Below are 26,519 nucleotides of genomic sequence, written 5' to 3'. Positions count from 1 at the left end.
AAAAAAAGCAAAATCCCAACCCTCTGCAGCTCCCTGAGCTCCTTGTTATGCAGAAATTCCAATTTATCTCCTCTCCAGAAATGCTGTTGAATGTACAAACATCCCTCTGGCAGCCCCAGGGTTTTGTGACCGTGCAAAAAACCAAAATTGTGGTGAAATGTTTTGTCCTGGTGGGAATGGGGTGTGATGTTGGAGGGGAGAGGAGGAGCAAGGCCAGCAAAGCCAGCACAGGCTGAGTGGGAAGAAGGGAAGGATTCCATCCAGCTGGAATGAGAGAGGAATAAAAAAATAAAAAAAGAAAAGAAAAAGAAAGTTGTGTCATTTTAAAGTCAATAATGTACAGCACTAAGGGGCTTTGGTGTTAAATAATTCTCTTTTCAGGCTAGTGGGGTATAAATTCAGGGTGTCCCTGGGTTGCACTTTATCCCTGGATTGGGGAGGGGGTTCAGGCAGGGAGGGAAGGAGCTGACAGTGCTCAGGGATGTCCTGAGCTGCTCCCAGAGGCCTGGGAGGAAAATGCTGTGATGCTTCTTGTGGAACTGAAAGAGTCAGAGACTTTTGGCATGATGAAAATGGGGCTGAAGTGTGAGCAGATGGAATGGGAGGAAAGGTGGGATGCTGCAAGTCTGGGGGAGTGGAGATTTGTGAGAAATAATTCTGCAACGTGTGGCTGGTGGAAAAACCTTCTGAGATCAAGTCCAGCACTAAGCCAAGATCTCCACATCTTTTAAATACCCCCAGGTATCCTTGGAATAACTGCAGGGAGTTACTGTTGGTGATATTCTGGGGAAATCTGGTTTTTCCTGTGCCTGTTGGAGTGGGAACTGCAGGAAAAACTGAGCAAACCACAGCAAGCAGGTGCTGAAATCACTCCCTGCCTCTGAGAGCTGTTTGGCCACCAGAGCAGCAGGTTTGGGGTGGGAATGGGGTTTGTTTTCCAGCTGGGTTTGGCTGGGCAGGTTTGGGATGGATAATGGGGTTTGTTTTCCAGCTGGGTTTGGCTGGGCAGGTTTGGGGTGGATAATGGGGTTTGTTTTCCAGCTGGGTTTGGCTGGGCAGGTTTGGGGTGGAAATGGGGTTTGTTTTCCAGCTGGGTTTGGCTGGGCAGGTTTGGGGTGGGAATGGGGTTTTGTTTTCCAGCTGGGGCAGAGGGGAGGCTGCAGTTCCTGGCATTACCCAAAAGCTGAAGCTGTATCTGATCTGTGAATAATTCATGGGCTCTGAAATGCCACCCGGCTTGGTGGCACAGGGCTGGCACCCAGGAGGGATTTCAGCTTTTCCAGGTGTAAAATGAGCCCTGCCCTGCTCCTTGGCTGGGCTGCCCCAGAGCTGAAAACAATTAACCCAACCAGCACTCCACTGTGAGCACTGTGACAAAGGCTTGCACTGCTCCTGCTGCTCCTGCCAGCCAGAAATGCTGGGAAATGAAGCAGAAACAACCTGAGGCTGGGATGAGGTGATTCAGAGCAGCAGGACACCCCTCCTGCTGGATTTTCCCTCACACTTTTGCTGCAGCCTCATAAACTTTGGGTTTTTAAGGGATTTCAAACCTCACTTTCAAGCCACCCTCATCCTTCTCTTTCCTCTCTCCTCCTGCAGCTGAACCAAGGAATAACTTGGTGATTTTCCTCCCCTCCCACCTCCTTGCACTTGGGTGCTTCTGCCTCCTTAAATGTCTTTTAGTTTGGTGCTTAACTAGGAAAGGCCTTTGATAGTGAAAAGTGTGAGGTTTTTAATTTTTTTTTTTTTGTAATAATTACTCCTCTGCTTCTGGGCAGAGTGGAAATGAGATTTTCCATGGACACACGGTGGGGATTATTTAAATTCATCCCCAGCACTGCAGAGCCAGGAACCAACCGGTAGAAATTGTTATTAAAGGAGGAATCAGCTGGGAAAACAATTCATGTTTCCAGCTTGGAAGCCTTCCAGCCACTCTGTGCTGATTTGTCTGTCTCCAGCAGCCACCAACTCCTTTTTTTAGGTGCTAGTGCCCCATTTAACCCAGCCTGGCTGTCACCCCGGGCTGTTTGCTAATTAAGACAATCAAACTGGGTGATGGAGCTTTGGTGGGTGCTCCTTACATCGATTTGATTTTAGCAGTGAGTGAAGGTGTTCAGTGAGCTCATCCATCACTTGGGCTCGCTCAATTCCCACCTCCCCTCCTGCTGCTGCTCTCCTGGCTGGAAATTTGGCTTTAAAACAAGGAGAGCAGGGGCTGTGCCACCCCCAGGGGTTCTGTCTGTCCCCTGAGAGTCCCCATGGGTGACACAGGCTGAGCTGGGCCCCTTCCTTCATCCTCACACACCCCCAGCTGCTGGGAGATGGGATAGAAAAAAAAATAAAAAAAACCCCAAACAAAACCCTCTGGAGCATCTGAAGCACAGAAGGTTGTTTTGCATCTCAAAAGGAGCTTTCTGCACTTCCAGGAAAAAAAAAATAAATAAAAAAGTCCCTGGACACGCTGGGGTTTTGCCAGGCTGTGTTTTGACACATCCCAGTGGCTGATTCCTTTTGTCCAGCCCAGCAATCTGTTCTTGCAGGTGTTTTACTCTCCCCTTGTCCAGGATCAGCAGCAGGCTGGGAGCTGGGGGTTTTTTTTTGGGATGAATTCACCCTCCTGTGCTCTGGGGAATGAGGATTATCCCTTGACTGGCAGAAATCTGCAGCCAGTCCTGTCCTGCTTTCCTCAGCTGGGTCGTGCTGGCCCCTCAAATGGGCTCCTTATCAAAGAGCTGGAGATTGGAGAAAAAAAATTCAAGTGTGTGTTGATGCAATATGGCCAGATCTCTTGGGAAGATTTGTTGTTGGGCTGATGTTCCCAGCACAGTGACACAAACCCTCATCCTGGGTGGGTGCAGAGAACAGAGAAAAAAGCAAAATATTTCCATTTGGAGGGCCTGTGTTGGAGCAGAGAAGCCAAACAGGCAGCCAGGGAAAATCCAGGGAAGGTTTTTGTGGTTTTCCTGCTTGTCCAGCAGAATTTGGAGGGCTGGGGGAGCTGGGCAGTGCTCAGAGCAGAGCAGCACATCCCTGCTCTGTTATCCCCCCTCAGCAGGGAAATAACCTGCCAAAAGCAAAGGAGGGATGGGGGAATGGGGAGTTTGCTTTGGGCAGCTCCAGCTGCTCCTCCTGGCCTGGATTTTTCCCTTTGTTTGGCTTTGCAGGAAGGGCTGCAGGCACTGGGATCAGGGAAGGCATCTGAAAATGAAATAACTGCACCAAAACCTGTGCCCAGCAGGAAAAGCAACCCACAGGGTGCCAAAAATTCCCTTTCAACCTCTGCTGCAGCTACAGAGGAGAGAGGGGCACTGAGAAATCCTCATTGGAGCAGAAGATGAAAAAGCCACCCCCAAAAATCCCTTTTTTCTTTTGGAGGCAGGGGCAGGGAGGCAGAGTGGCTCAGGTTGTGTCCTGTTATTGCTCACTGCAGGGGCTGGGGGCACAGTGCTGGCTCTGTGCTGCTGGCTCAGGGCTCCCAGCCCTCGCTGTTAATGGGAAGCAGATGCATCCCAGAGCTGGAATTTCCAGCAGGGAGGGGGAGCAGGAGCAGCCCCATCCCTGGGATCCCATCCCTGCCCTGCAGGGTGGCCACAGCAGCAGGGATTGCTCAGGTAACTCCTGTGGGCTGGAAACCAGGGGAAACAAAGGTTTTGTCAGGAAAATGAATCCACAAACACCAGAGGTTTGTGTCCAAAAAGGAGACAGAGGAGTCCTGTAACTTTATTCCAATAAAGGGAGAGGCCATGGGGCATTCCCTGGGGTCTCTCAGATTTTTGGAGGACCCAGCCTCCTTTTTATCCCAATTTCCCATCCACATTCCCCTCTCTCTTTCCCCATTGCTGAGGTACTTGGGAGGCACAGACTTCCCAAACACTGATACCTGAGCTTATGTACAACCCTTCCTTTTCATTTTTAATTCTTATAAAATTCATGGTTTTCCCCCCATTGTTTCTTTCACCTTCCAATTCCCAATTTCATTTATCAGCAAACCTACAGTTTGTTTGTAAAGGCAAATATCCTTTTCCATCCATCAATCAGTGGAATCCATCCCATTGTTTCTTTTCTCTCTCAGTGCTGGTTTGATCTACCAGCAGACACACAGCTTGTTTGGAAAGACAAATCCAACATTCCTCTCACTTTTGTGGCTCGATGGATGTGCAAATTCTGGTTAAACCTGGCCCAAAGTCAGGTGAGAGGCTCTTGGCTGCCTCACCGTGCCCATCTCCTGCTCCTCTGGCTGTGCAGCTCCTGCAGCACAAACCCCTGCGTGTTCTTTGGGATGTTCTGGGGTTGGAGGCCACCAGCCCCACATGGGACATCACAGATCCATCCCTGTCCCCCCAAACCAGCTGTGCCCAGCACCAGGAGCTGGAATTTCCCCTTGGATCCATCCCTGGGTGTGGCAGAATCCATTCTGGGCTTCACTTTGGGATTTGGGTGGGAAGGGCAGGATTTGGGAATAGGGACCTGCCAAGGATTTAGGGGGGGAAAAAGCAAAAATAAGGGGTGGTGGCAGCTCCTGGCTCTGGAAAAATTCCCTTCCCAAGGAGGAAAAGGGACAAGCAGGACCCTGGGAGCCGGGCTGGCGGCTGCCTCTCGAGCTCTGGCTCTCATCAGAGCCAGAGGGGACCTCAGCCTGCCTAAACTCTTCCAAATGTGATCTGTGCTCCAATAAAATAAACATTTTAGGGAAAGCCAAGCCCCAGGCACTCATTTTGGCAGCTGATCACTCCCTAATTGCAGGAAGAGCAGTTGGGAGAGGGGTTTTTTTTGGGTTTTTTTGTTTCTTTCTTCATTTCTTTGGGTTGGTTTCTGATGAGAAAACTGGGCTGGAGGATCAGAGTTGAAACTTCTCTCCCCACCCCCAAAAAACCCTGGGGTTTTCCCCTTTGTATGAATGGAATTTAACTTATTTCAAGGAACAGGAAACACAAACAGCCTCTGCTAAGTGTGAACCTCAAACCCTCAGCGAGGGCCTGGATTCAGGGAATTCTCCACGGATTTTTCCTGATTTTTTTTGTTGTTTGGCAGCACCAGGGGCAGATTTGAGGGCTGGGAGAGGATTTTGGTGAATCAGAGCTGTTCCCTCTCAAGCCTGGGTGTTTCCCCCATCCCAAAACTCCTCGGGCTCTGGAATGGGATGGAGATAATTAACAGATAATTAACACCAGCCCCAATTTCCAGCTGCAAACAGACAGACGTGGCAAAACCCAGTTTGTGGGGCTCAGAGCAGGAGCAGCCACGCTCTCCCCTCGCTTTTGGGGTCACATCCAGCCTGGTCGTGGGGTCATTCCTTCCAAAAACCAAACAAAGCAGCAACAAAACCCAGGGCAGAGGCTGGAACTGCAGATTTTGGGAAACCTCCATCCTGCTTTTCCAGAGAAGTGCTGGAGTCCTGGCCAGCACTGCTGTTCTCCATCCCTCTCCCTTTTCTTTTTCCTCCTCTTCTTTCACTTTTTAAAGCCATGTTGGCAGCCAGTTGTGTGTTTTTATGAGCAAATTTTTGGGAATTTCTTTTCCTGTGGCCTCTTCCCTTCAGACATTGAAGGCTGCAAATGGATTTAAATTTTTTTTTTCCTGACCAGCCCAGTTTCCCCTCTCCCTAGTGAGGAGCTGCTCATGTAAATCCAATATGATTTGGGTATTTTTGTATCATAAAAGTCCCTTTCCAAGAGCCTTTCCAGCTTTTGTTTTCCCCCTCCTGTGTTAGAATGTGAAGAAAATGCTGTTTGTTTTATGGCAAACTCTCATTTATTGTAACACAAATCCTTATTTCAGGCCAATTCTCTTCTAGGGAGTCATTTTCAGAAGCAACGAGCCCAACATGTTGTTTTCCTTTGGATTTCTGGTTGTTTCTCTCTGGGCATTTGTGCAAATTGCCTCTCCTGCAAATCCAGGTTCTATCAGCTGCAGCTCCTTATTCCACTGGAGTAGAGTTTGTTGGAAAAATTCCAGCAATTTCTGTATAAAAACAGAGGTTTGGGAGCAAATGGAGGATGATATAAATACATTTTATTTTGGGGAGGATGGGATAGGAAAATGGAGCTCTCCAACAGCAGGAAATTTACTTTTTTTTTTTTTTTTCTTTTTTTCACTAAATTAAATAGAGTTATAATTATAGCAAAGCATTTTAATGGCTCCCAAATGTTTATTTTTAGCATTTTGTTTAGCAGGAAATACAAACAAATTGGGAGGGGGGTGGGGGAATGATGGTTTGGAGCAGAGCAGGAACCTTTCCCTTCCCTCCCCATGGCAGAGCTGGAGCTGCACGTTAATGAGCTGTTCATTGGAGATACTGATAGGTGGGGAGAACAGAAATCCATTTGTGGCTCTGATGGAGGGGACACTGAAAATGTCCCAGTGTCCCTTTGCTGGATGGCACGGGGACACTGGGGGGGGACAGTGGGGTGGGGTGGGTGGCATTTCCATGGGATTGTCCAAGAGCAGGGCTGGGAAAACCCTCCCAGGTCTGGGAGTCCAGACAAGAGCCCAGCGCTGAGTGACACTGTGGGGTGACACTGTGCAGTGTGGTGACACTGCTCTGTGGGGTGACACTGTGAGGTGACACTGAGCAGTATGGTGACACTGCTCTGTGGGGTGACACTATGAGGTGACACTGCTCTATTGGTGATCCCTCTCTTGGGTGACATTGTGAGGTGACACTGCCCTGTGGGATGACTGCTTACAGGTGACACTGAGAGGTGACAAAGTGCAGTATGGTGACACTGTTCTGTGGGTGACACTGTTCTGTGGGTGACACTGTGAGGTGACACTGTGCAGTATGGTGACACTGTTCTGTGGGTGACACTGCTCTGTGGGTGACACATCTCTTGCATGTCCTTGCTCTGTGGGATGTCACTGCTCTGTGGGTGACACTGCTCTTAGGGGTGACACCTCTCTTGGGTGTCACTCTGTGAGGTGACACTTCTCTGTTGGTGACACTTCTCTTGGGTGACATTGTGAGGTGACTCCACACAGTATGGTGACACTGTTCTGTGGGATGACACCTCTCTTGGGTGACATTGTGAGGTGACACTGCCCTGTGGCATGACTGCTCTTGGGTGACACTGAGAGGTGACAAAGTGCTGTGCAGTGACACTGCTCTGTGGGATGACATTGCTCTGTGGGGTGACACTGTGCAGTATGGTGACACTGCTCTGTGGGATGTCACTGCTCTGTGGGTGACACATCTCTTGCATGTCCTTGCTCTGTGGGATGTCACTGCTCTGTGAGGTGACACTGCTGTGTGGGTGACACTGCTCTTAGGGGTGACACCTCTCTTGGGTGTCACTCTGTGAGGTGACACTGCTCTTAGGGGTGACACTGCTCTGTGAGGTGACACTGTGCAGTATGGTGACACATCTCTTGTATGTCCTTGCTCTGTGAGATGTCTCTGCTCTGTGAGGTGACACTGCTCTGTTGGGTGACATTGTGAGGTGACACTGCCCTGTGGGATGACTGCTCTTGGGTGACACTGAGAGGTGACAAAGTGCTGTGCAGTGACACTGCTCTGTGGGGTGACACTGCTCTTGGGTGACATTGGGAGGTGACACTGCTCTGTGGGATGTCACTGCTCTGTGAGGTGACACTTTGAGGTGTCCCTGCTCTATGGGTGACACTGTGGGGTGACATTGCTGTATGGGTGACAGTGCCCTGTAGGATGTCACTGATTTTGGAGTGTCCCTGCTCTGGGGGATGTCATTGTTGGGTGACATTGCTCTGTGAAATGACACTGCTGTTGTGTGACATTCTAGGGTGTCCCTGCTCTGTGAGGTGACAATGTGAGGTGTCCCTGCTCTGTGGGTGACACTGAGGTGACACTGTGGCACAATTTTAACATCCCCTCCAGGTTTGCTCTTAAGATGTCTAAAAATTCCTGTGCTGAATCCAAAGATCAGCCAAAATGTTTGGGGATTTTTAATTTTTTTTTTTTTTTTTAGGCTGTGATTCCCACAGAGCATTCCCAGCAGGCACAATTATTTTATAATAACAGCCATAATAAAGTAAATTTTGATGTCACAATTCAAGCCCAGAGTGAGGAGCTCCAGGCTGAACAACCTGCCCTTCCTACCCTCCAAATTCCAAATTTTGCAGGAGGAATTGGGGAGCACAGGAAAGATGTTACAGCAGGGATGTCTGGAGTTTATGACATGAAAAGTGCAAACCTTGGCAAAACTGGGAAGGCTCCTGGAACTAGAAAAGAGCACAATAATTAATCCCCACTGGTGCTTTCTTAACAGCAAAGACTTAGGAATTTTTAATGAATTTATTGGTGAGCTCAAAAGGGGCTTTAAAGTTCCATATTTTGAAATGTATGTATTTTAAAAATCCTCTTTACCCTGAGAATCTCTAAGGAGGGAAATCTTTCCAAGCTGTGGGGAACAGAGGCTTTAAACTTTATAAAGCTCCAAACTTTTGTGATCCCAGAGCTGAAGCAGCTCAGGAGCAATCACAGCAGTGCCCACACTGGCTGTGTGTAAAATTCAGTTTAAAAATGAGGATGAGCCCAGAGGAAGAATTTACTCTCTCTAAATTTTGGAGAATTTGGCAACTCCAATTCTGATCATTCAGTTTGGGTGAATTGCAGAATTTTGATTGCTCCTCAAATTCAGTCCACAGCCAGTTTTTAAATTTTATTCTTTTTTTAAGCCCTGACTTTGGATGTTCTCAGCCACAGCAATGCCCTGGGACCTCTCACAAAGTCCTTGATCTCAGGGATATCCCATGGCTGGAGGTTAATTTGAGCTCCTTTTGTCCCCTGAGAATTCAGTCTTCCAGCATCAGGAGGAGTCCTCAGATCCTGCATGAAGAGGGATGAAAAAAGAGCATTTCATTCTCATCTCCTCTGTTTCATTCATCCTCATTACATGGACACATTTTATATATGTATAAAATACAAAATAATGCAAGATATTCAATATACAAAATATTATTATCTAAGTCACATTCCCTCTTTAAGCTAAATAATTGTATTTATTTGTCTTGATTCCTCCTCTTGAGGATTTTCAACCCTTTACACAAAATTACCCTTTTTTTTTTTTTGCAGCATTTGTTTGTATGCCTTCCTTTTCCAAATCTCTATTTCACTGCCATGATTTGGAGCAAGGATTTTGAAAAAGCACTTTAATACCAATCCTTGCTACCACCATTATTTCAGGACAAATCTTTTATCTCAGGATTTTACCTTTTGGGGGTTTTTTTATGGGTGATTCATTACATCCAGTAATGTTTCACTGACATTTTTGTAAACAGTTTTCTCACCAGGTGTCTGTAGAAATTCCTTGCTGTAATTCCTCACTCTGTGGTGTTTTCCCTGAGCTGTTTCCTTGCCCTGCAAGGAATTGGGCTGAGCATCCCAATTTCCCTTCAGATCCCAGTTTCCCTTCAGATCCCAATTTCCCTTCAGATCCCAGTTCCCCTTCAGAACACCCCACATGTCACGATTTGTGCAGCACTTGAGAGCAGTGCCATGAATTTAAAGCAGGAGGAAACCCCTTTTCTTTTCATTGCCTTTGATCTAAACATCAATATTCCTGTTTATGACAACATTTTCTGATCTGATTCCATGGGAGAGAGCTTTTAGCTCAGCGTGAGCGTGGATAAATCAGCATCCTGCCAATGTGTGAGCTGAGGGAAGGGCTCTGTTCCAAATCCTGGTGTTATATTGGGCAAAACCCCAGCTGGGGGGGGAAAAAAAAATCAGTGTTTTCCCAATGGAGCAGCCTTGTAAAATGTGAGGATGAAACCAAGTGGTGTAACTGATCCCCCACTAAAGCTCAGAGGGATTTGTTTAATGGTTACAATTTTCCTCCTGGGGTTTGGGGCTGTTCTGTGGCCAAATTTCATGGCAGGGCTCGGAGCTTTTCCAGCTGTTTGTTCACAGAAATCCCCCCTTATTTCCATGAGTGTTGGGATGAAATCCTGTTTGGGGTTTGTTTGGTTGGTTCCCCAGGGACAGGAGGGCAAAGCCTCCCCCAGAACCAGCCCAGGGTCACTCTGACCCAGGGATTCAGGAGATTTTTTTGCTCATCAGCAGGGTGAAAAGGCAGTTTGTACAAGAGAATCAATCTGTTCCAGTGGGTATCAGCTAAATCCCTCTCAGGGGGAGCAGGATGGAATCCCAGTGAGAAATCTCCTTCTCCTGGCTGGAAGAAATCCTGTGCACGCTCCAAGGGGAAAAAGAAAAAAAAAAGAAAAAAAAAAAGAAAAAAAAAAAAAAAGTGCAGCAATACTGAAAACAAGAAAAAAAAAAAAAAAAAGAGCTGTCCTGAAGCTGTCTCCATTCCCCCTTTGTTATCTCCTTAACTGTACTTATTTAAAGCCACCAAACATCCCAGAGGGGAAAAAAATGGATAAAAGCAGGTTCAACCCCTGGCTGTGTTTTAGCCCTGCTGTTAAATGGTTATCACTGATTCCCAGGGGCACTCTGTGCTTTATTTGGGACTGAGATGCTGCTTTGGTGCTCAAAAATGCAAGACAAGAGTAATTTGGGGTTTTTAGGTGGGTAAGGGTTGTTACTGAGGCATCACCTTGGTCCCCATGGGGCTGCTCCCAAAAAATGGTGTGGCTAGGTTGGATGGTGGGAAGAAGTATTTTATTGAAGGAGTGATCAAGAGATGGAATTATCTGCCTGGGGAGGTGGTGGATATCCCTGGATTGTTTAAAAAAAGAGATTGGATGTGGCACTCGGTGCCAGGGTTTAGTTGAGATGTTGGGGCAGGGGTTGGACTCGATCTTAAAGGTGTGTTCCAACCTGGGGATTGTGGGATTGTGGGATTGTGTGATTGTATGATTCTGTCCTGTCATTCTGTCATTGTGTGTGATTTTGTGTGATTCTGTGTCATTCTGTGATTTTGTGTGATTCTGTGATCGTGTCCTCCTGCCATTCTGTGTGTGATTTTGTGCGATTCTGTGTGTGATTCTGTCATTCTGTTATTGATTGTGTCATTCTGTCCTCCTGCCATTCTGTGATTTTGTGTGATTTTCTGTGATTCTGTGTGTGATTGTCATTCTCTGTGTGATTCTGTGATTCTGTTATTGATTGTGTCATTCTGTCCTCCTGCCATTCGGTGATCGTGTGTGATTCTGTGTGTGATTTTTTGTGATTCTGTGTGTGATTTTGTGTCATTCTGCCCTCCTGCCATTCTGTGACTGTGTGTGATTCTGTGTGTGATTCTGTGTGTGATTTTTTGTGATTCTGTGATCCTGTGATTTTGTGTCATTCTGTCCTCCTGCCATTCTGTGACTGTGTGTGATTCTGTGTGGTTGTATGTGATTCTGTGTGTGATTCTGTGTGTGATTCTGTGTGTGATTTTGTGTGATTCTGTGATCCTGTGATTTTCTGTGATTCTGTGTGTGATTGTCATTCTCTGTGTGATTCTGTGATTGATTGTGTCATTCTGTCCTCCTGCCATTTGGTGATTGTATGTGATTCTGTGTGATTGTGTGTGATTCTGTGTGTGATTTTCTGTGATTGTGTGTGATTCTGTGATCCTGTGATTTTCTGTGATTGTGTGTGGCATTGTGTGCGATTCAGTGATTCTGTGTCATTCTGTTGTGACTCTGTGTCATTCTGCCTGCTGCCATTCTGTGATTGTGTGATTCTGTGTGTGATTTTCTGTGATTCTGTGTGTGATTTTGTGTCTTTCTGTGATTCTGTGTGTGATTTTGTGTCATTTTGCCCTCCTGCCATTCTGTGATTGTGTGTGATTCTGTGTGTGATTCTGTGTGATTCTCTGTGTGATTCTGTGTGATTCTGTGTGTGATTTTGTGTGATTTTCTGATTCTGTGTGTGATTGTGATTCTGTGTGTCATTCTGTGTGTGATTCTGTGTCACTCTGCCCTGCTGCCATTCTGTGACTGTGTGTGATTCTGTGTGATTCAGTGATTCTGTGTGTGATTTTCTGTGATTCTGTGTGTGATTTTGTGTCTTTCTATGATTCTGTGTGTGATTTTGTGTCATTCTGCCCTCCTGCCATTCTGTGATTGTGTGTGAATCTGTGTGTGATTCAGTGTGATTCTGTGTGTGATTCAGTGTGATTCTGTGTATGATTCTGTGTGTGATTCTGTGTATGATTCTGTGTGTGATTCTGTGTGCAATTTTGTGTGTGATTTTGTGTGATTTTCTGATTCTGTGTGTGATTGTGATTCTGTGTGTGACTCTGTGTCATCCTGTGTGTCTCTGTGTCATTCTGCCCTCCTGCCATTCTGTGATTGTGTGTGATTCTGTGTGATTCAGTGATTTTGTGTGTGATTCTGTGTGTGATTTTCTGTGATTCTATTGTGCCTCTGTGTCACTCTGCCTTGCTACCACTCCATGACCACCCCTCCTCCCCGTGCAGCCTGAAGGCCGCGCTGACGGCCAAACCCCAGGACAACACCGTGGACCTGTCGGGCATCCCGCTGAGCCCGAAGGACGTGGAGCGGCTGCGGGCGTACCTGGAGCACAGCTCGGAGCTGATCTCCACGCTGGAGCTGTGCTTCACCGAGCTGACGGACGAGCTGCTGCTGCAGCTGCTGCCCGCGCTGCGCGGCCTGCCCCGCCTCACCACGCTGGGCCTCAACGGCAACCGCCTGACCAGGGCCATCCTCAGGGACCTCACCGACAGCCTCAAGGACCCCAGCAACTTCCCCAGCGTCACCTGGATCGACCTGGGCAACAACGTGGACATCTTCTCGCTGCCGCAGCCCTTCCTGCTCAGCCTCAAGAGGCGCTGCCCCAAGCAGGGGAATTTGCCGACCATCCTGGAGTTCGGGGAGGGTCAGCTCGGTGATTTGGAGGGGCACGAGGGGATGGGGGATGGCCATGAGGGGATGGGGGACGGCCACGAGGAGCTGAGGGCTGGGCCGGGCCAGGCTGGCAGCACGGACTGCGAGCGGACGGACAGAACGGCCGAGGAGAGAGGGGCCACAGCACAGACGTGATGGCCGGCCCTGGGTGGCACCTTGAGCCACACCATAGACACGATGGCCAGCCCTGGGTGGCACCAAGGAGCCACAGACGTGATGTCCAGCTTTGGGTGGCACCAAGGAGCCACAGCACAGACACAGTGTCCAGCCCTGGGTGAGCACCTTGAGCCACAGACATGGCCAAGCCCTGGGTGGCAACAAGGAGCCACACCACAGACATGATGTCCAGCTTTGGATGGCACCTTGAGCCACAGACATGATGTCCTGCCCTGGGTGGCACCAAGGAGCCACAGACATGATGTCCAGCCTTGGTTGAACACCTTGAGCCCCAGCACAGACATGATGTCCAGCCCTTGGGTGGCACCAAGGAGCCACAGACATGATGTCCAGCTTTGGGTGGCACCAAGGAGCCACAGCAAAGACGTGATGGCCAGCCCTGGGTGAGCACTTTGAGCACAGCACAGACACAGTGGCCAGCCTCAGGTGAACACCTTGGGCCACAGACATGATGTCCAGCCCTTGGGTGGCACCAAGGAGCCACAGCCATGATGTCCAGCCTTGGTTGAACACCTTAAGCCACACCACAGACATGATGTCCAGCTTTGGGTGAGCACCTTGAGCAAGGATGACTTCAATCCTGAGCTGGGAGTGTCTATTCCCATTCCTGGATGCTCCAGGAGTCCCAGGTGCTGCCTCCCCTCTGTGCCACGAATGTCAGTGATTCTCTTCTTGAAGAACACATAAAAGTGATCATGTAGAGTTTTTGTATTTTCTAAAAGCTGGCCAGGTGTTTTGAATTGTCAGTGGTGTGCTGTGCTTTTGTCTCTCTCAGAAATGCATCTCCAAGGGGCTGCAAGCTCTCAGAAGGGCAGGAAAAGGGAGCAGGGAGGTGCCCAGGCTGTGCAGGGAAGGGCTGCTCTTCCTCAGAGCTGGATCTCAGCTGCTCCCCACAGGATGGACAGACAGCAGCCACCCCAAAGGGACCTGCCTGGCACAAACCTTCAATCCTTCCCACTCCTGACTTCAGGAATCACTGGTGAGAGGTGTGGCTGCTGAGACACAACAAAAACCTGCTCACACACAAACCAGGGATCAAAAATCTGCTCACACACAAACCAGGGGTCTGAAATCTGCTCACACACAAACCAGGGCTCTAAAACCTGCTCACACACAAACCAGGGCTCTAAAATCTGCTCACACACAAACCAGGGCTCTAAAACCTGCTCACACACAAACCAGGGCTCTAAAATCTGCTCACACACAAACCAAGGGTCAAAATCCGCTCACACACAAACCAGGGCTCTAAAATACACACACACACAAACCAGGGCTCTAAAACCTGCTCACACACAAACCAGGGGTCTAAAACCTGCTCACACACAAACCAGGGGTCTAAAATCCACCCACACACAAACCAGGGGTCTAAAACCTGCTCACACACAAACCAGAGGTCAAAATCTGCTCACACACAAACCAGAGGTCAAAATCTGCTCACACACAAACCAGGGGTCAAAAATCTGCTCACACACAAACCAGGGGTCAAAAATCTGCTCATACACAAACCAGGGGTGTTCCTCTCAATACTGTGAGCCCAGCCCAGAGGGAGAGCTTTGTTTTCAGAGGATTAAATCCCAGCCTGCAGCGTGCCTGGACACCACCCTCACCCTCCAGCCTTACCAAAACCAGGCTGGCACCTGTGCCTGCCCAGGATTTATTTATTACCAGCTGTAAAAACTCCTGAGCTTTTCATGGGAGCATCTGATCCGTGCTGGGAGGGACACACAAATCCTGGAGTCAGGGCTCAGGAGCATCACTGACAGAAAGAAACCATGGTCCTGAAGGGTTAAAAAAGGTGAAACAGCCCTGGTAAAACATCCCCTCTCTCACTGCCACACAGGCAGCTGGGATTTAAAGCCTCAGAAAGCCTTGGGGTCACTTGGCCATGGCTGTTGCCCCCTGGACCAGAAGTGCTTTGTTTCTAAAATGTTCCAGTTTTTTCTAAGCCAGGGGTTTGGGTTTGTTGTGTTTTTCATGGGGTCACCCCAGAGCAGAAGTGCTGGAATGTGCACTTTGGCTTTTTGGAAGCAGAATTTCATTGGATCCCAAGCCTGGGGGAGGGCAGGGAGGTGGGAGAAGCTTTGTTTTCCTTCCTTGGTGTTCAAGGAGCAGACCTGAGCCCTTTTCTGTGCTGAGCCCTTCCCCTGAGCAGCTCCAGCAGTGGCTCCAGCTTGGCTTTTTTTGGGTGCAAACAGATTTTTGGTCCCATTGGCTCTGCCCATTTTTCCAGAGGGGCTTCAGGCTGCCAGTGGTTGTTTATCCTCCATTTGCAAGAAGGTAACTTAGAAAAAACTCTGCTACTTTTAATACATTTGGCAGGATTCAGTATGATTTGCATGTATCCAAGCCTTTTTTCCTTATTGTTTTGGGGTTTTTTTTAAATTCTAACTCTTTCCAACAGGCATGGAAAAAAAACAAACTTTCCAGTGAATATGGAATATTTCTGTTTGAAATAAAGGAGCTATCCATAAACAAAATAAATGATAATGTTTAATAAAGACCCAATGTTGATTTTTTCTTCTGCCCAGGCTGAATTCCCAGGAAAAAACAGAGGACAAGGCAGTGCTGAGAGCTGCTGGTCTGGAGAAATAAAGAGCTCAGTTCATGGCCTGGATTCTTCAGGGTGGGCACAGGGTGGACACAGAAGCATCATAAAAGAATCTCTTACATTTTAAATATTGCCAGTGTGTAAAATAATGTGGGAGAAAGGAATGCAGAGAGTGGGGTAGTGCTCCACGGGGTGTTTATCTCCAGTATTAATGCACTGAAGGAAAAAAGGCTGTTTATTTGCAGCAAGGGCTCTGTCCCAGCAACAAACCATGGGGGCCAGGGAGCAGGGGGGATCAAGAACAAGATTCCTCTTTGCAGAAAAAAAAAGAAACTGCAGCAATTTCTTCTTTCTACCTCAGTGTGGGCTCTCCCCTCCTCATGCACAGCTCAAGCCCCTCTGCCTGTTTAAATTATTTAAATCTCAAGCTCTTTGCTGCAAGGTTTTTATTCCTTGTTAAGTATTTGCATAGGAGCTGCCTGGACCCCCCAGTTCACAAATTCACAAACCAGAGGCACTTTGCATTTAGAGTGAGCTCTGCATCTTTTATTCCTGCTTTGCTCCATTCCCTGACTGACAAAAACCACCCAGGAGGCTTCTCCTGCCACATTTCCCCTCCAGCTCAGCTTCCACCTGCTGGGAAACACATCAGGCCATGGAGAAATAAAGTAAATAACTCCAGAGGGAGATCCCACATCCCACAGCCTCTGCCCTGTGCAGGTGCTGCACTGCTCAAGCCACCTCTGCCCCACTGTTCTGACAATATCCCTGTGCCCAGGGAGGATTTCACCCTTCTGAGGCAGAGAAAGAGCTAGAAAGGGCTTTTTATCAATCTATCCGTGCATGCTGCAGGATGCAACAAATTACTTGCATGGAAAAAGAAGGAAAAAAAAAAAAAAACCAGAGCTGTTGTAGAGAGAGTTGGTTATAAAAGCTTTGGCTCATCACAGTGTGGATTAGTTCAATTATCCACTTAGTGCACTTCAGGATAATGATGATCCTGTGGGCTCAGCACAGAGTGGGGTTTGGTTGGTTGTTTTTTTTTTAAAGAAAGCAGAGTGAGACGTTTCCCTTCCAGCTCATCAACATCAAAACAAGCTCAGGGCTCACTCCACGTATAATCAATGTTCCCTGGGCTACACTGGGCTGCTGCTTCAGGTCAGAAGCTTTTAACTGGCCTTAGATGAAGGATTCAAGGACTGAAAATCGCTGCTGTCAGAATATTAAAGCAGAATGAGGTCATTTCTTGTCAAGGAGAGGAGGAAAGGGCCACCATAAAATAAATAAAGCATAAAATGCTTCAGCCTGGCTTGGTTGGTTCTCCCTCCACCAGCATCACAGCTCTGCCTGGGCATGAAGAAAACCAGTCTGGGAAGGAGATTTATGCTCTCAGCAACAGAAATGTAATTGGAAATCATTCAGTGCAGACTGAGGAGCCCACAGTGAGGGGAATGGGAGCAGCAGGCAGGGAATGAGAGAGGTGAGAGGGCTGGTGCCAGAGAGCTCCTTAGCTCTGGGCTGGGAAGGGGTTGCACCAAGGCTGGCCGTGTTTTGAAGGTGGTTCTTCATTTAAAATGAGGGTTACATTCCCAGAGGATGGCTGGGAGCAGGAAGAGGGCTGGGAAAAGTCAGCCCCAAGCAGGGAGTGTGTGGGAGAGCAGAGGGAGACACAAAAACACTGCTGGGGTTGTCCAGAAGCTCAAAATCCTTAGGCCAAAAGCATTGCTGCTGCTCAGGGGCAGAAGTCACCAAATGTCAACCCAAAATTGCCCAAACCTTTCCCAGAGGAAGAGCCAAAAAGTGGCCTAAAGGATTGGGGGTTAGCCCACTAAAACTGCCTTTGGAGAGGGGAAAATCCCCTCCTCTGCCCTCCTTTCAGCAGCAGGAGCTTTGTGAGCTCATGCTCACAGCACTCATGTCCTGGAAACACAAAAACTCCCCTCTCCATTAGCTGGGATCTGCTATTGCCAAGGAAACTAATTGACCTTATTAGCAGAATTCAGGTATCAAAGTTCAGGAGAAAGGGGTAAAAACCAACTGACCCAACCTCTGCAGGGAAATGTTCCTTGGTGAGCAGCTGGTTCCATCTCCTCCTGACCCTCTGGGATGTCATGCTGGGATCCCACTTTCCCCCCACTGCAAGGGCAGTGGAGTTTTTCTCTGCCTGGGGGATGATTTCCAGCAGCAGGCTGTACTGGGCATGAGGAGAGGATTTTCCAGCTCTGTGAAATGTCTGTAACTGGGAATTCTGAAGGACAGAGCCATCCCTCACAGTGCCCTGACTGCCTCCAGCCAGGCTCCAGTCTCACTTCCTAGCTCCAGGCACATTAACACAAATATTAATTAATTATCATGAATAAATGGATGGGTATCCCCAGGCTGGACAGGGCTGGGAACAACCTGGAGCAGTGGGAAGTGTCCCTGCCCACAGCAGAATGCTGGAATGAAATGGGTTTTAAAGTTCCCTCCAACCCAAACCATCCTGGGATCTGTGTTTCTATAAATTGTTAGCACAGGGTTTGTTCTCAAGGAGGAACACAAGAGCTTTGCTCGCTGGAGGAATCCTGGATCCCAAGCTGGCACTGCAGGGAAGGTATTCAGGGATAAAGTGTCACGTTTTAATGTGACAACTCCACCAGCATGGCTCAATTAGCCCTGAGGGGTGGGGAATTGAAGGTGCTTTGTTTTCAGTCCCTTCTGGCAGCTCTGGGCCTGCATTTTTTATTTCCCCCTCTGTAAATATGCAGAGACACAGCTGGTTTTACCTTCAGCTCAGCTGATGGTTTTACATAAAACTGAAGACCTGATTTAATAGAGTCAGAAAAGATGCAACCTGTTCACCACAGCCTTTAATTATGTGTGCAGTTTGCTGAGTTTTCTTGGCTCCTAATAGCTTATTGATCCTGTGGCTTCTGAGCCATCTTTCTTCTTTGCTGTTTTATTAACTCAATCTGAGGAGCAAATAAACCTGGGGGGTGTTTGCATCCAGCAGGTTGGGATGAGCAATCCCAGCCTCCAGTGAGCCAGGTGCACATGGCAGCTCTCAGGGAGGACAAATAGATTTGAGGTTTGCAAAAGAGAGAAATATTGATGTGTAACTCACTGAAGGTTTGGCCTGGGCATTTATCACTGGATTTTCAAGGTGTGTGCTGTAAAATCACTTTATTCCTGGCTCTGCCTGTCAGCTCTGTCCTTCTCCAGGGAAAACCAGAATTCCTCTGGGTCAGGGCAAGGCTTTGGGGAGGTGCTTTGTGATCAGGACTTTCAAGCAGCACTCACAGCCATCCTAAACACAATCTACATAATTAAAAGCTCAAAGCATCTTAGTACAGGCCCAAATCCCTGGAATAAACATAGGGATGGATGGAAATCTATGGGATTTTGGGCTACAGCAGGTGAGGAAAATGCACTGCATCAGCACAGGAAGGAGCTTCCCTTTGGCAGCTGCTCCTTGACTTGTAACTCACTCCAGGTAAGAGCTGCAATTCCAGCTCTTCCAGAAATGAAAAATAGATCAGGAAAGAATCAATCACACTCTGGTACCTGCTGCCCCAGGGCTCTGACTCCTGATCCTACTAAAGGGATTCCACTGCTGGGGAATTCTGCATGGGGAGAAACAGGCAGAAAATCCCAGAGGTGGACAGGCTTCAAACACACAAAACAAACAGTCCCTGCCTGGGGCTGTGTGCATTCACACATCACTTTCCAAGAGGAGAACTTCACCATTCCTTTGTTGTTGTTGTTCCATCCTCACTGTACCCACCTGCTTGTTAAATTATGAGTTCCAAAGCTCAGGATTTTCCCAAGCTGTGCTTTCCTGCAGGCTCAGAGCTCCCCTCCACCACAGGCACAGAAACAGCAGAGCTGGGGGATGAAATGCAAATATTATCCTTTTTCTGTGCCAACCCCCAAAATGGGCTGAGCCTTCAGGGCAGGGGCAGCCAGAGCCCAGAGCTGTCCCCTCACCCTGGTGTCACATCCATTCTTCACACCATTTTGGTGCTGCTGGTGATTCTTCAGCCCTGTTCTCCTCCCTGGAACCCTTCCTTTGCCTCAGCTTCAGCCTCTGACCTGTTGCCAAGTGACACCACGTTGTTGCTGTCATCTCCAAACACCTTTCTGAAGCATAAAAGCAGCACCTTTGAAATCCCTTACCCTTGATGTTTTGCATTTCCAAACAGCCTGGTCCTGCCACTGAAGCTTTATTTCACCTCCTCCAAAGCACAGCAGCAAACAGGCTGCTGGGGAGGTGACTGGATAGATTAAATTAAATTAAATTAAATTAAATTCAAAGTGTGGGTACCTTGGTGCAGGGGCTTCCCATCACTGTGCATTTCAAAGCTCCCAGCTTTGAAACAATTCCCATCATCTTCCCAGCAGGTATCCCCTGGATTTCAGTCAGCACAAAGAGTTTATTATTTACTGCCATGGTTGAAAGGAATAAAATACCTGATTTGACACAGTTCAGGAAAATTGCTTTATCCAATGACTGACCAAATCCTCTGCCTGCTCCCAGCACGGCTCCATCTCCAGTTTCTTATCTGTAATGAGGGGATGTGGAACACTGCAGACTGCTGCAGGATTATCAGATGGAGGCACAGATGTAAAACATTTCTATTGGATATTTCAGCTGCTGCTGTTGTTATGAGCTGCACTGAACAGCTCCCAGATCACCCAAGCACCAGCACTGCACTTGCTGTCTGATAAGGGCTGATAACCAAATTACATTGGTACCACTATTATCTTGACTCAGGTGTTTATTAATAAAGTTTCAGCTATCCAGGTAAATTTATTATTTTTTACTATGGCTGATAACCTCAGTCTTAGCTGGGTTTGTCTTTAATGTGCTGTTAAACCTCATTCCACTGTTCAGTGGTAACAGCACCCAACAAAGCCAAAGCCAACACTGCCAAACCTTCAGGTGCAGTTTGCAAGTGCACAGAACACACAAAACCCCAAGCAAATCAAACCTAAAGCAACGATCCTACAGGATCAGGGAAAGCACAAGAAAGCAATTAAAAAATCTGGGAAATAAATCAAAATGATAAAGAAAACCAAGGAGAGCCCAGCAGAAAGCCAAAGGCAGCTTCAGAAGCATCATTATTTGTTTAGAGCTCATGTTGCAGCTGTGCTGTGCAATGATTTTACACAAACCATTACAAACCAAAAAAAAACCTGCTATGGGAAAAAAATCCAATTATTGACTTGCAAAAATAACAGGAGTCTAACAAACAAAAGTCTTAATTATAGGAGATTAAACTTCTAACATCTCTGTTTGATTGAAACAGCAGGGATTTGAAATCAGTCTCCACTAAGTGATTTTCTCATTTGCATTTTGTTCAGGTTTCAGTTCCACACAGGTGCTGGGCTGGGGGTGTTTATTGACTCAAAATCCACCTGGAGCAGGCACAGCCTGGCAGGTCCTGAGCTGCATGGGAGGGAAATAATGAAGGGCAAATCATCCTTTATTTTTATTAAATAAAAATGAGCTTTAACTCCTTATCACACTCAGGCCAGGAACACTTTGGGGCTGGGACCATGACTAGAAGTTTGCACAGCATCAAAAACTGAGCCTTTGCTGGTCCAACACTAAGAAACATTAATTAACAGCTAATTAAAGAGTGACATTTTCACTGTGGGAGGGATTCTCTATTCAGTAATGAAAGTTGCAAATCTTATTAGAAACAGGGAAGGAACCAGCAGTAAAACCAAGTTCCCCAAAGCAGCACTTTCAAGGCTGCAAAAATCTCTTTTATTTCAAATGCTCTGAGCTTGGTCACTGCCCCATCTTGTGGGCTCAAGTGTCAGGAGGTAAAGCAGGAGAGATGTTACTGTGAATTAGAGCACAGGAGCAGGAACTGCTTCAATGCTCTTTAAATAAACCCTCCTTGCACACCCTAAATCAAATCCCACCTGTTCTACCCTCACCACGTTCAGCAGTTTTAGGATTGGTTCGTAACAGCTGAGCTGAAACTGATTTCAAGTGTAAAATTAAGGCACTAAACTACATGAAGTGACAAAGAAGGGGGATGTTTGTCCTAGCAGAGCATTAAATGATGCATTAACCTTGTCCTTCTTTACAGGAACACGTGAAATGTGCTCAAGCTCTGGCAGCACAAGGTCAGTGGGGTGCCAGAACCATCCTGAGGCTGAGAAAGACCAAAACCCTCCCTGGGTATTTTGGGATTTTGCTCTGAGAAGCTCAAGAGTTGCTGCCTGTGGTATCAGAAATTAGAACAAAGCATTTGCCATTCTTTAGGTGGGAGAAAATAAACTTGTGACACTTTTCCTGCACGACACCAATGTTATTCCTTGCTGGAAAACTGCAGCTCCTTTGTGCCTCACTTCTCTGAAATGAGGAATTGGGAAATTAATGGCTCTTCCTCCTGCTCTGAGGGGAAAAGGAGTGAAGTGTCAATATTTAGGGTGTATTGCATTCTGAAAAGCTCAGATACACAGGATATCCCTTCCTCCCTCCTCATGAAGTGGGTGCAGCTGGAACAGCAGCCAGGAGGGAGCTCCTCTTTCATTGCCATTAATAGCTGGCATCTATTAATTACAGTAATTTATGCCTTGGCAGGAGTGATTATTCTGGTGCTGATGTAGACATGATTGCTTTACAATACCAATCAAGACATAAGGATGAGAACCAGCATTTATGTGCAATGTGAAGCTTGTGATTTGCAGGGAGGCAGCTCTGCCCCCATCCATCCCTCTGCTCCTCCTCAATTCCAGCCCCTCTCCATCAGCTCCACAGCACAGATTTTGGGGATAATCTCCATGTTTTCTCTCAAACAGTGATTTGAGACATGGCACTGCCATCTCTCTTATTGCTAAAAGCTGGCACTCAGCCATGCTTTGCTTTGCTGCATATTTTCCTTCTTTCTGCTTTAATCTTTAATCTATTTTAGATTTATCCAAGGTTGCTGGCTGCTGAGTGCCAAAGGGATTCCTGCCAACTGTTCTTTTCAAACCTTTACAAAACCCAAAATTATTTGTGTTTTAAAACCAGATTTTTGTCTGCTGTTTATACCCCAACACGAAGTTTTAAGTGCTCCAACTGTAATCAAAACAGAATGGTTTTATTTCCCCTCCCCTCAAGCACCATGAAATTATCTGCACAGTAAAATGTTGAGGGCACTTGTTTGGTTTGAAAGGCACCATTTTCAAACAGAAATAACACTTTTCCATTCATTAATCTCAGCTAAACCTCAGCCTGTTAGAGGATCCCTGCTGAGGAACTTTGGTTTTGATTAGAACAATAAACAAGTGATGCTAAAATGAATCTCATACTTCTCTCCACCAGATACCAACTGCACCAATAAACCCAGATAAATTCAGTATCTGAGTTCTCCCAGATGAACTTTGATCTGCTTTACTAAAAGAATTCTAACACTAGAAGGCACCAATTACAAAACAAGTTGCAGCAAACCTTCCTTGAGCAAATTAAACAGCTCATTAAACAATTTGCTGATTAGTTCTGTTTGCTGAGGGCATGTGGCTGCTTTCACCTCCATGGGCTGCAGATTCACATTTTTAAAATGTGGATTCCTTGGGCTTTTTGAGAGCTTTAAACCCATTTTTATTCCCAGTGCATGTTGTAAGAAATGTCAACATGTTGTAATACACAAGCTCTTAAAATCAGGCAAAAATAGTTTTGTTTCTTTAAACACAGGGAACAGAATGTAACTTTGGCTTTTAATTAAACAGTGGAGTAACCTGCTCTTCAGACTGCTCAAATCCTTCCAGATAAAGAGCAACTAATTAATTCCAAACATGTTTTACCTCCTCCATGGCCCAGGATGTTTTTATTAAGCCCTGGATATATTACAGTAACGATTCAGGGGGAAATCCAGATTAATTTATCTGCATATTTTAGAACCAGGAGATTTCTCTGAAAAACACTAAGCCTGTTTTTCTGAACACTGACTTGCAAATTCCTGAAATTCTACATTCCATGCAGTTTATAGCTCAGAGAGCATGCAGTGCTTTAGGAGGGGAAGTTAAAACCAATCCCAAGCTCCCTATGAACAGTGATCCCCCCTTGGCAGAGTGACCACAGGCTCATGAGGAATTTAGTTAATTATGAATTAAATTTTGCAAAAAGCACTCTCTAAAATCTTCCACTTGCAGAAGGCTCAGCACCATGAGTTTGGATGTTTGGGAGCACTGAGGTGTTATAACCTGCCTGTTTTACTGACACAATTAAGCTAATTGGGAGTTTTGGCTTAAAACGTTGGGTTTTAACTCATTTAAGCATCTCCAAGTTTCCCCAAGTTTCCTGAACTTTGCCTCTGCAGCAGACTTTAAATTCAAGTTTGAGATCAAAATAGAGATGCAGCTGCCTTTGCTGCTCTGGCTGTCAGTATTTAAGAGCTGATCTCTGCAGTAATTACACTCTTGGTGCCTTGTTTAAACCCTAATTACCACACTAAACCCTGCAGGCAGTATCTGCAGTAAACACTCTGCAATCTGGGTACATCCTCTCTATTTTACAGCAAATTATAGAGAGTGCCCAATGTGTTTATTAAAAATGTGTTGCAGGATGCAAAGTCATTCCTTAACGCAGTAAAATGACAAAACACAGCGGTTTTAAAAATAAATTATTTTAATGTACAGGAAATGAAACACTTGAACTGTTACCACTTTGTAACAGGCACAAAAACGTTGTGTCCACACAAAATCCTCAAGCCCAGGTGTTTTGTTGGAGTCCTTGTGCCTCAGAGATGTTTCCAGCAGCAGCACCTGGAACACAGCAGCAGGGTCAGGTGACCAGCCTCAATCATCATTAATGGGTTTGTTAATGAGGGAGATATCATCAGAAAACCGTGTGCTCACCACCAGTCAATCTGCCGGTAATTCCAGCAAGTTTGGGTTAGTTTCATCACATGATATCAGGGGGGAACTGACACATTTGGACACATTTGTGGCAGAAGCAGGACGTTTATCTGTGTCTGCAGTGCAGAAACAGCTGCTCTTTCACATTTACTGCCTGTATTTTAGGCCATTTTTTTTTTCTTTGCCTAGATCTTCATTAATTATACATTTAGAGCAGAAACTGAGATTTTTGAGACTGCAGGCAAAAGCCACCACATCCAGCTAGGAGCACAATAAATACCAAACTCACCCAGCAGATTCTCCTGCTCTGCTGTCCCAGTGCCCTCCACAGGACTTGTGAACAAATCTCACATCAGGGGCTGGACATCAACAACCTGCAGAGACCTGCAGGCTCTCCCTAAACATATCAGGAAATAAACACCAGAATTAAAATTATTAATTCACACAGATAAAGTGAAAATACACATCTTAAGTTTATATCCTATAAAACTGATTCTACATTTGCATTTCCCCTGGCACAGAACTCCATGGAGTGCACTGAAATCCATCACTGACCTTCACACCAGGGCCAGCTCTGAGCTGCTCCCACTCCTGCTGTGCCACCCCAGGCCCTGCAGAGGAAGGAACAGAGGGACACAAGGTGAGAAGGTTTCAGGGAGAGCAAAGTGGGTGGGTTTGTGGATTCTAGAGGATGGATTTTAAGGTTTAAGCTCCTGTGCAGCTGCATTTCAGACCAGAATCAGGGTATCGTCAGTTCTCGCATCTGACGGCACTTCCTATTCAGGGTTATCATCATCAACAGCCACTAATTAACTCCTCCAATTAAACACCACCTTTTATCTCAAACAGTTGGACAACCTCCCCTCAGTGCATGAAGCATTAACTCTAAACTTGGGTGGGCACAAAATTAGTTTTATTGAGTTTTTATTTAACTTCAGATTAAATTTTTACAGGTTATTTTTGACTTGTAAGCCTAGAACTTCTTTTAACAATTTTGCACACCTTAATATATGGGAAAAAAACCTTTAACTTACCTTTTACTTCAAGACATCTTCCTGCTGTGGGAGTAAAAGCAAGAGAAGTGTTACTAGAATACTCTTCAGCAGTACAAAGTAGTTTTTTACAAGGAAAACCAGTAACAAAACCAGACCCACTCTGCTTGTACTTCCACCTGTATTTATGCTGATATGAACCACTGAAATATTTGTATCAAATATCTACTAGTAGTCAGCAATCCTCTCTAAATGATTCTGAATCAGGAAATATGGAATTATGTAAATTTAAATGCAGCTTGCAAAACTGTATTTACCAAGAGGGCAATTTTCAAACTGAAATAGCAAACACTCCAGTGCTTTTTAATTACACAGAAAGGGTGTAGCATATCAGAAATTCATAAAAAGGGATTTAATTGTTGATATTTATGGCTACAAAACTGGACGGAGGGCGGTGGATGCCGAGCTCTCCCCAAGCAGCGCTCCCTGCAGCCCTCATGGAGGCCCGGCCTGCGCTCCCTCCCCACACAGCGATGCCCCACACACATCCCGACTCACCGGGAACGCGTGTCCGCAGCCCCGCCACTGTCCCTCGGTGCCGGTGCCGCCTCCATGGTGGCCTGAGGGGACAAAAGGCCGTGAAGGGACAAGGGCCATAAAGGGACAATGGCCGTGAGCCGCCATGCGCCGCGAGGCCGCGCTCCCCCCCCCGCCCTTCCAATGGTGCGGCCCGGCCCGCGCGGCCCGGGCAGGCCCGGCGGCCGCTACCACTGCCGAGCTGGGGGAGTCAGCGCTTTAGCTCGCTCGGTGTACGGGCGCTTTGCTGGGCAAGCCAGGCCTGCGGCTCCCCCTGCCCGCCCGGCAGGCCCCGAGCCCGGCTCGGTACGCTCTCACCTCACCCGCTCCAAGGGCACGGCACGAAAAGGGCGCGAGTGGGCTCGGCCGCCGCTTATAAAGGCTTGGGCCGTACCACCCCGCGGCGGGGGCGGGCTGTGCCATTGCTCCACGGGCGGGGGGCGCCGGCGCTCCCATTTCCTCCCGTGTGGGCCGGGAGGGAACGCGGGGATCGCTCCAAACCCAAAATCGCACCCCAAAAAAACCCAAAAAACAAAAACAAACCTCGCTCTGGGCACCACTTCCAGGCAGGGCCATGCGACAGCCCAGATGACTCCCCC

The 26,519-nt window shown here is 47.1% G+C and overlaps 1 protein-coding gene, 1 long non-coding RNA gene and 2 other non-coding genes across 4 annotated transcripts in view; 1 reads left to right on the top strand and 3 right to left on the bottom strand.

Moving 5' to 3' along the window:
* Positions 1–14,158, top strand: part of LRRC75A (leucine rich repeat containing 75A) — a 60,671-nt gene extending 46,513 nt beyond the window's left edge. The window contains exon 4 of the mRNA XM_033078302.1: positions 12,342–14,158. Coding sequence (XP_032934193.1) covers positions 12,342–12,924 — 583 coding nt within the window. The 3' untranslated portion in view covers positions 12,925–14,158. The remainder of the gene's footprint in view (positions 1–12,341) is intronic.
* A 9,942-nt stretch (positions 14,159–24,100) lies between these two features.
* On the bottom strand, positions 24,101–26,283 carry LOC117006057. The gene is made up of 6 exons (XR_004419944.1): positions 26,239–26,283; positions 25,903–25,964; positions 25,387–25,410; positions 24,908–24,963; positions 24,642–24,749; positions 24,101–24,259 (listed from the first exon to the last, which is right to left on the bottom strand). It is a non-coding gene; the product is annotated as an uncharacterized LOC117006057 (long non-coding RNA).
* On the bottom strand, positions 24,331–24,404 carry LOC117006232. The gene has a single exon (XR_004419970.1). It is a non-coding gene; the product is annotated as a small nucleolar RNA SNORD65 (small nucleolar RNA).
* On the bottom strand, positions 25,079–25,152 carry LOC117006228. The gene has a single exon (XR_004419966.1). It is a non-coding gene; the product is annotated as a small nucleolar RNA SNORD49 (small nucleolar RNA).
* Positions 26,284–26,519: the final 236 nt, after the last annotated feature.

The sequence above is a fragment of the Catharus ustulatus genome, chromosome 22 (genome assembly GCF_009819885.2).
Source record: "Catharus ustulatus isolate bCatUst1 chromosome 22, bCatUst1.pri.v2, whole genome shotgun sequence".
NCBI classification, from domain to species: Eukaryota; Metazoa; Chordata; class Aves; order Passeriformes; family Turdidae; genus Catharus; species Catharus ustulatus.
The sequence above is the reverse complement of the archived record's forward strand: the minus strand, read 5'-3'. Positions and strand labels throughout refer to the sequence as shown.